The sequence below is a fragment of the Tenrec ecaudatus genome, chromosome 15, assembly GCF_050624435.1.
Source record: "Tenrec ecaudatus isolate mTenEca1 chromosome 15, mTenEca1.hap1, whole genome shotgun sequence".
NCBI lineage: Eukaryota > Metazoa > Chordata > Mammalia > Afrosoricida > Tenrecidae > Tenrec > Tenrec ecaudatus.
Genome location: NC_134544.1, coordinates 80,394,964 through 80,404,734, shown reverse-complemented (window position 1 = coordinate 80,404,734; position 9,771 = coordinate 80,394,964). Strand labels below are relative to the sequence as shown.

The following is a 9,771-nucleotide window of genomic DNA, read 5'->3' as shown; positions in this document are numbered from 1 at the left end:
ATAGTAATTAGCCATGTGCTGGTATGAGGTATCATTAAGGTAACACTATAATGAGAGGATATTGTGGGGATGATTTTTAATTAGGAGAATGTAACTGGGACTCTTTTCCAGCTTACAAGTGTGAATGCCTCTCCACCTAGATACCAGGCTTTGCAATCTTCCTTCATTCTGAGGATAAATAATATGTCTGCACCACTCTTCTTGACCCTCACCTTCCCACAGCCTGATACTTATCATCAAGTATTCTAAAAGAATTCAGGTCCTGAATAAAAAAATATTTTCTTCTATTAAATTGGCATTCTATCATGCTCACCTTCCCGACACAACCACTGAAGACAAAGCGGGTGAATAAACAAATGTGGTGAAGAAAGCTGATGGTGCCCAGCTATCAAAAGATAAAGTGTCTGGGGTCTTAAAGGCTTCAAGGTAAACAAGTGGCCATCTAGCTAGAAGCAAAGGGATCAGGTATCAGGCATCATCAGAACAAAAAATCTTACCAGAGTGAATGAGGGAGGGAGTGCAAAGTGGAGATCCAAAGCCCATTATTAGACCACTGGAGATCCCCTTGCAGAGGGGTCTTTGGGAGGCAATCAGCCAGACAGTGTGTGATGTAGCAACGATGAAAAATACAGCTTTCCTCTAGTTCCTAAATGCTTCATCCCCCTGCACTCTCATGATCCGAATTCTACCTTGCATGTCTGACTAGACCAGAGGGTATACACTGGTACAGATAGGAGCCAGAAACACGTGGAATCCAGGGCGGATGATCCCTTCAGGACCAGTGGTATGAGTGGAGATACTGGGAGCATAGAGGGAGGGTGGGTTTTAAAGGGGAAACCGATTAAAAGGATCTACATGTGACCTCCATTGGGGACGGACAACAGAAAAGTGAGTGAAGGGAGATGTTGGACAGGCAAGATATGACAAAATAATAATTTATAATTTATCAAGGTTTCATGAGGGAGGGGGGTGTGGGAAGAGAGGGGGGAAATGAGGACCTGATTCCAGAGGCTTAAGTGGAGAGCAAATGTTTTGAGAATGATAAGGGCACTGAATGTACAAATGTGCTTTACACAATTGATGTATGTATGGATTATGATAAGAGTTGTATGAACCCCTAATAAAACGATTATTTTTGCAGTCTATCTGCAGCAAGGTCCGGGGTGCCCTCAAGGTGGGTAATGGCATCGGTGAGGAGACAGATACCACACGACTCAAAGGTTATGGGTGACTGTTCCAATTTTATTCACGCAAAGCTTCAGCATATATATTCTTTTTCTTGGCTTAAAGCTTATGGCCTGAGATCATTCATCAGGAAATTCTCAGGCCACAAGACCATGACAAGTTACATAAATCACATCATGATTCTTGGTAAAAAATTAGTACATCTTGAAACTACAACTTTCTCAACTACAAGGGTGATAGACATAAACCTTCTAACAATAACTGAGCACATTCCATCCAACTAGGGTGCATTGTTCTAACTATGAAATCATTAAAGCATTAATACATTTCATTATCAAAAATTACTTGACAGGCTTTGGCTGTTCTTTATGTTCCTTCTTGGGCTGTTCCTCTAGGGTTTTCATTTCTTGTTCTTTCTTTTCCACTAAGTTCCCATAAATTAAACTCCCAAAAGTCTTTCTGTACCAAGATATGAGTTGCCTCACAATAGGTAGCTTTGTTTCCGTGGACTTCAAACACCACGGGGCCTTCCTCTTGCTAACCTTTCCATAAAACTTAAACTACTAAAATGAACTTGTACACCTTCTTTGTTAACCATTCTTATGCCATTTTCATTACAAGCCCCTGTATAAGGTAAATCAGGGTCAGGAACTCTATTTCTCTTTGGGTTATTTCCTGGAGGGGGATGCCGTATTTTACCCCCTATGCTGTAACCAATATAAGAAAAGGGAAAAACTGGGGGAAGAGGATGACAATTTTTTTAAGTCTTACATAGAAGCTTCCAAATGAACCTCTGAGATTTCTGTGAGTTTTGGTTGCACTAGCTCAGCCTGCTCAAGATCGACCATAAATTCCTTAAGTGGGGTTTCTGGCATCCAGTTTCTAGTTTTATTATACAATACACTCTGCACGCAGTCAGGACATGGATCTTTCCAAACCATAGGAAGGGAAGTAACCTCAACTTCTGGGGAATATTCCTCAGTTGACATCAGTTGTTTCCTAAAAGGGTAAGTGATCAAAATTATCAGGAACCAGAGAGCAGCTACAATTATCAATAATGATATCAGGCCTATAATTCCAAAGGGTTCACGGGGTTCGCGGAAGGGACCTTCCTTGGTGGAGCCTTCTTTAAATGCTCCTCCATGCACTGACTTTGTCAAGGCCCATGGTTGGAAGTGTTCTCGGCAGATTATAATAAAAATTCAGGATATTCCCACATTCATACTTGTCTGTTATGTTGTGTCTTGCCTTCTGGAGGTTTGCATACCTCGCTACCATATGAACTCACTGTTAAACGACCTCGCGCTCTTATTCCGGCACCAGAGATGAGACAACTCTACCCTGTTTTTGCTGTCTGCTTTATCTTCTTTAATGCATATGCCATTTCTAAGGGCCCATTCGACTTTGGGGCTGGATCCCTCACTTTATGTTTGCTTTAATTGGTGCACAAATCTAAATAACACTGGTAGTAAGTGGTCTTGCCTACCACTGACAAAACAATCCTTCAGGGAAGAGCTTTCAATGTGCTTTTGGATAATGAATATGATGCCAGTCTTGAATTTGGGTACCTGATTATCTAATTAAAAATAGCCAGTACCGGTCTACTAAATTTGAATAATGTATAAACTATCAATCTTTTAACATTCCATTTTGTTTTGACAACTTGCAAATTTTTCATATTTCATGTATGCCATTTTCCAATTATTAGAGGATGTTTGCAGCTATTTTATTTTCCTTTTCAGTCATGCCATGTCAAGCACTGAAGGTTCCCAAAGCTCTTCTTCTATCTGCATCATTATTGTTGACTATACTTTGAGGATTTAGTACTTGTTCATTGTTATTTCATTGCCATTAAACCTGAGGGCTGCATATTCTAGAAGTAGATCACTATGTCTTCCTCCTAGTCCCTATTTCTGGAGATTCCACTAAGACCTGTCTACCATGGGTGATCCTTCTTGTATTTGAAATACTGGGTGGCATTGCTTCTGGCATCAAAACAACATGCAAGCCACCACAGAACAACACTGTAAGATAAGTGATGCAAGCTAGAACAGACTCCATAAACATAAAGAATATGTTTCTGTACCATAAAACCTTTCCTATATACCTGTAAAAATGCGTTTCTCCCAAGTAGAACATTTGGCATTTTTCACATTCACAACTTTATCTAGTACTTAGTTGTCTTTCAGTAAAGGTTAATGAAATGAATACATCTAACCTCTACCAATTGGAACTAGCAAGCCTTATCACATCTGCGGTCTATTGGTTTCAATTTGTTCCTTCTAGTACATTTGTTGTATATTTTCATGTACCTCTTTAAGCAAATCCCTAATCTGTATCCATGCATCACTTTCATATCAAACCTGATTTCTACAATAACTATTTTTAACATTTGGATTGCTTACACAGTTGTATTTCATCCAATGGACATTAAGCATAGTGTTTTATTTATATTCACATAAAAGGGTTATTACTAAAGATCTACTTTGTCAATGCATATTTTAAGGGGTCCATTGTAAATCAAGATGTTGAAAAGAGTCAATTTTCTGTTCTTTTATAGATATCCAGAAAGATGATGATCATTTGCTTGAGCACTTGCAATGTGAAAGATACATGGACAGAATGGAACAATGCTATAAATTTAATACATTGGAAAGTACTGTTTATCAGCACAAAAATAATTTCCTACCAAAGGAAACTTATGAGATGTTCGGTTTATATGAAAAAATTGTTAAATCAGATTTAATGGTTCTGGAATTAAATCAGGACAGAAGCAAGAAAACACAGAAGTCATTTGTGCTCAAGCAAGATGAGGAAACTTTCCTCCACATTGAACAAGAGCAATTTTGTACTGAAATGAAATTCCCTGAGTGTGAACAGTCCAGGCTTCTGAAATCACAGTGGATTCAACATCAGGAATCTGATGCAATTGAGAAATCACACACAGCTGATAAATGTGGGACATCCTTCATCGAGGAGTCTGTGCTCTATGAGCAACGGATCACTGATACACTAGATAAGAACTATGAATGCAGTCAGTGTGGACAAAACTTCAAGAAAGTGTTCAAACTCAATGAACATTATCAAAAAAGTCATGAAAGACAAAAGCTATATCAATGTTTGCAATGTGGGAAAACTTTCAAAAGTGTGTCATACCTCAAGGGACATCAGGAATCTCATGTGGCAGGAATGTCCTATATATGCAGTGAATGTGGGAAAGACTTCACCAGGAAGGGTGATCTCACTGCTCATCAGCAAACTCATACTGCAGAGAAACCCCATGTATGTAGTGAATATGGGAAAGGCTTCATTCAGAAAACTCATCTACGGACTCATACAGGAGAAAAACCCCATGTATGTGATGAATGTGGAAAAGCGTTTCTCTGGAAGTACAATCTCACTGTCCATCAGCGAACTCATACTGGAGAGAGACCCTATGTATGTGATGAATGTGGAAAAGCCTTTAACTGTAAGAATGGGCTCACTGTTCATCAGCGAACTCATACTGGAGAGAAACCCTATGTATGTGGTGCATGTGGCAAAGGCTTCATTCAGAAAATACATTTTAAAGCTCATCTACAAACTCATACTGGAGAGAAACCCCATGTATGTGGTGAATGTGGCAAAGGCTTCATTCAGAAAACACATCTGAAAACTCATCTACGAACTCATACAGGAGAGAAACCCCATGTATGTGGTGAATGTGGAAAAACCTTTAACTGGAAGAACGAGCTCACTGTTCATCAGCGAACTCATACTGGAGAGAAACCTTATGTATGTGATGAATGTGGAAAAACATTTATTGGGAAATCTGCTCTCCTTTATCATCAGCGAACTCATACTGGAGAAAAACCCCATGTATGTGATGAATGTGGAAAAGCCTTCAACTGGAAGAGCAGGCTCACTCTTCATCAGAGAAATCATACTGGAGAGAAACCCTATGTATGTGATCAATGTGGCAAAGCCTTTACTGGGAAGACTTCTCTCACTTATCATCAGCGAACTCATACTGGAGAAAAACCCCATGTATGTGATAAATGTGGCAAAGCCTTTATCGGGAAGACTGCTCTCACTTATCATCAGCGAACTCATACTGGAGAGAAACCCTATGAATGTGGTGAATGTGGCAAAGCCTTTATCGGGAAGACTGCTCTCACTTATCATCAGCGAACTCATACTGGAGAGAAACCCTATGAATGTGGTGAATGTGGAAAAGCTTTTATCGGGAAGACTTCTCTCACTTACCATCAGCGAATTCATACTGGAGAGTAACCCAATGTATGTAATTAATGTGGCAAAGCCTTTATTTGGAAGGAAGACATCACTGATCATCAACGATCTCATATTCTACAGAAGGGGTGTCAAACTGGTCGCCTGTGAGCCACGTGTGGCCCCTGAGGTAAAATCTGAAATAAAATGTAAATAGAAAAATTATTATGAAGGAAATAACACTTAGGGAAGATCAAGGCAATGCTGTACACAAAATTCCTTCATTAACGCTTTAACTACTGAAGATGAGTGAAATCACAAAATCAAAGTTGTTCATTTTAATTGAGTTAGACACCCTTGCTGTAGAGAAACCCCATGTATGTGATGAATGTGGAAAAGCCTTTATCAGGAAGAATTCCCTCACTTAACATCAGTTACCTCATACTGGAGAGAAGTCCAATGGATGTGATGAAGGTGGAAAAGGCTTTATCAGGAAGAAGGACCTCAGCGTTTATCAGGGAACTCATACAGGAGAGAAACCCCGAGAATGTAGTGAATATGGCAAAAGTTTCATTCAGAAAGGAAATCTCAAAATATATGTGTGAGGGAAACCAGCCCCTAACACATCATCATAGGTCCCGTAGCCGCAATTGTACAATGATAATAAGTAAAGATTATAGTAAAGTCATAGACAGCATGAGAGATAGAAGACAAATTGAAATAATGGAGTCGGACGCATTTCATGGTAGCATGCTCACCTCAGCCCCACTTGGTAGTCCACGTGGTGATAGAGAGATTTATTGCTAACCAAGGTTTTGTATTCTCTGGGGACGTGCAACTCCCCAGTTACAGGGGAAGACATGTCACAAGAAAGGGTTGTGCTCATGGCTTGCCCTTCTATGAGACATGATGCCCCTCAGTGACTAAGGGCGATACAGGGGACAGCACCGGAGACACAGTGTGGGAATTGCACCTGACCTGATCCCACCACACCGAGGCAAATCACTGGGGGAGTGCAGCGGAACAGCAAGGGAATGGAGTGGCAAGGTCCCCAGGGAATGCTGAAAGTGGACTTTGGGGCCAGGGCGTGGTGCCCCAACAGACTGGACTGGAAAACGCTCCTAAGGGCCAGCAAACGATCCCTGAACTAACTACAAGCTTTTCTCTTGTGAACTGTTTTATTCTGTTCTTTGTCAGTGGTTTGTTTTTGTTGTTTTGTTGTCTGGTTGTATACTGTTGCTTTGTTTTCCTCTGTCTTGTTTTCGTGCATGTTAGTGACTCCACAGGTCTGTCTGAATAGGACAGGCTGGATGAACTATCTGGAGGAAAAACAACGGGACCGATAATTCCGGGGGGACTTGGGGTGGGGGGGTAGGGGGGGTACAGAAGTGGTGTTAACAAACCCAGGGACAAGGGAAAAACATGGGACCCCAAATGGTAGAGAAGGGGGAGTGGCAGGCATGGTGGGAAATGATCAAGGGTAAGGTTGCTTAGAGAAGAGGTATACTCTAGCCCAGGTGGTGATGAAGCATGGTAGTAGGGCAGGAGGAAAGTCAAGGGAGATGGAGGAAAGAGCTAGGAGTCAAAGGGCATTCATGGATGTCTAGACAAAGACATGTACATGCAAATATATATAGGAGGATGGGGAAATAGATCTATGTGTCTATATTTATAGGTCAAGTATTAAGGTGGCGGAAGGACCTTGGGCCTCTACTCAAACACTCCCTCAATCCATGAATACCTTTTATTAAATTGGAACTCTATGATGCTCACTCTCCCGACACAACAGCTGGAGCTAAAGTGGGTGAACAAGTAAATGTGGTGAAGAAAGCTGATGGTGCCCGGCTATCAAAAGAGATAGTGTCTGGGGTCTTAAAGGCTTGAGGGTGAACAAGCGGCCATCTAGCTCAGAAGCAAAAAAGCCCACATGGAAGAAGCACACCGGCCAGTGCGATCACGAGGTGCCAAGGGACCAGGTATAAGGCATCATGCACAAAAAACACCGATATAAGTGTGTGTATATATGTGTATATGTATATATATACCATATTAAATGAAGGGGGATGTGCAGAGTGGAGACCCAAGGCCCAAGTGTCGGCCAATGGAGATCCCCTCATAGAGGCGTTTAGGAGAGGAGATGGGTTAATTAGGGTGCGAGGTAGTACCGATGGGGAACACAGCTTTCCCCCAGATCCTGGATGCTTCCTCCCCCCAACTACCATGATCCGAATTCTACCTTGCAGGCCTGGATAGGACAGAGGCTATACACTGGTGCATATGAGGGCTGGAGGTACAGGGAATCCAGGGTGGATGATACCTTCAGGACCAAGGGTGTGAGGGACGATGCTGGGAGAGTGGAGGGTGAGTGGGTTGGAAGGGGGGAACTGATTGCAAGGATCCACATGTGACCTCTTCCCTGGGAGAGGGACAGCAGAGAAGGGGGGAAGGGAGACTCCGGATAGGGCAAGATATGACAAAATAACGAGGTATAAATTACCAAGGGTACATGAGGGAGGTGGGAAAGGGGAGGGAGGGAAAAAAAAAGAGAACCTGATGCAAGGGGCTTAAGTGGAGAGCAAATGCTTTGAGAATGATTGGGGCAGGGAATGTATGGATGTGCTTTATACAATTGATGTATGTATATGTATGGATGGTGATAAGAGTTGTATGGGTCCCTAATAAAATGTAAAAAAAAAAAAGAGGAGAAAAAAATGATTAGGGCAGGGACTGTACAGATGTGCTTTATACAATTGATGTATGTATATGTATGAACTGTGATAAGAATTGTATGAGCCCCTAATAAATTGTTAAAATTAAAAACAAAATTAAAAAAAAAGAAAGGGTTGTGCTATAGGTAATACCGTAATGGGTGTGTGTGTGTGTGGGGGGGGGGTGATATAGGGATATATACGCAATAGGAAGAGGAGGGATTGGGTGTATCCATGTGACAAGATGGGTGGATCCTGGGTTCAGAATGGCAGCCTAAGTTTGGATTTCACTGTTCCAGTTTGACCTAAGTCTAACATGTTTTGGGGAGATGACTTGGGAGAAATCTTTCTGTTTCCCACATCTATGAATTTATACAGGAGATAAACCTTATGTATGTATTGAGTGTGGTAAAGCTGTCAGCCATCAACCATACCTTACTAGCACATCGGAGATTTCATACAGGATCTAAACTCCATGTATGTGGTGAATGTGGCAAATCCTTTCTCAGTAAGAATAAGCTCATCGTTCATCAGCGAACTTATCCTGGAGAGAGAAAACCCATGTATGTAGTGAAGGTGGCAAAGCCTTCGTTCAAAACTCATCTGTGGAATCATACTGGAGAAAAATATTTTATGTGTTGAGTGTGGTAAAGCTTTCACCCAGACGTGATGCCTTACAGCACATCAGAGATTTCACAAATGAAAGAAGCCCTTTGCATGAATTAAAAGTGGAACATCTTTGTGGAAGTCAGGTCTCATTAAACACGAGAAAATTCTCAACAAGAAAATCTTTCATTGGAGTTAGTATAACAAAACCTTCAAAACAAAGGAAGAAGTGCTAGAGTTTGCCCTGGGCCATGTGTGGAAACAGTTGTGATTTACCATATGGGTACCCATATTCTGTGTTGCTGTCCCTCTACTGACATGGCCCACCATTTTGGGGGCAGATGACCTTCCAGACTTCCACAGTGCATGGGTACCTCATTGCTCTTCCAGCTTTGAGTGCCCGAAAGAGAGCTGAACCTGGTGTTTCTGGATCACAGATGTACCAACCAGTAGAGTGACCACCCAGATGCCAGTTGTGCCTGCCACACTTGCATGCTCTTTGTTTACCCTTCCTCCCCAGACAGCAGAGTAGTACCATAAAATAAGAATAAAGGAAATAGAAGATGTGTGGGAACAATTCATCCTGAGGCTGAATTGACCACAGCAAACCTCAGCCTCCACAACCCTGAGACAAGAAGAACTAGACGGTGCCCATCTTCCACTACTAATTACTCTGAAAGGGATCACAAAAGAGGGTCCTGAGTCGAGTGGGAGAAGAAAGAACAAACCAAAATCATAAAATAGATCACTGTTCTGATGGAATCCCCAAATTATGGACTTCAGCGACTCTTCAGTCTTGGACCTGTACTCACGCCTCTGACTCAGCTTTCAGCCCAACAATCTATAAGTTAGGAGGGGAAGAATAACATCTGAGGTATACTCCTTAGAACAATCAACCATACTAAATAAAAAGAACAGCATTTGCTTATGGATAAGAACTCTTGAAAGCAAGAAGGTATAGGAAAGAAGGATAAATAATATAAAAACACGAGGAGGGCTGAAGTGGAAAGAATGCTGGTATATCTTGGGGATTGCAATCAATGTATGAATTGTTGAATGGAAA

The 9,771-nt window shown here is 41.6% G+C and overlaps 1 protein-coding gene across 1 annotated transcript; it reads left to right on the top strand.

The window, feature by feature from the left end:
• The first annotated feature begins 4,041 nt into the window (after window positions 1-4,041).
• On the top strand, window positions 4,042-9,123 carry LOC142427540 (uncharacterized). Its single transcript, XM_075532768.1, is given in 4 exon segments — window positions 4,042-5,463; window positions 5,763-5,817; window positions 8,542-8,665; window positions 9,099-9,123. Coding segments are annotated over 4 exon segments (1,626 nt in total).
• Window positions 9,124-9,771: the final 648 nt, after the last annotated feature.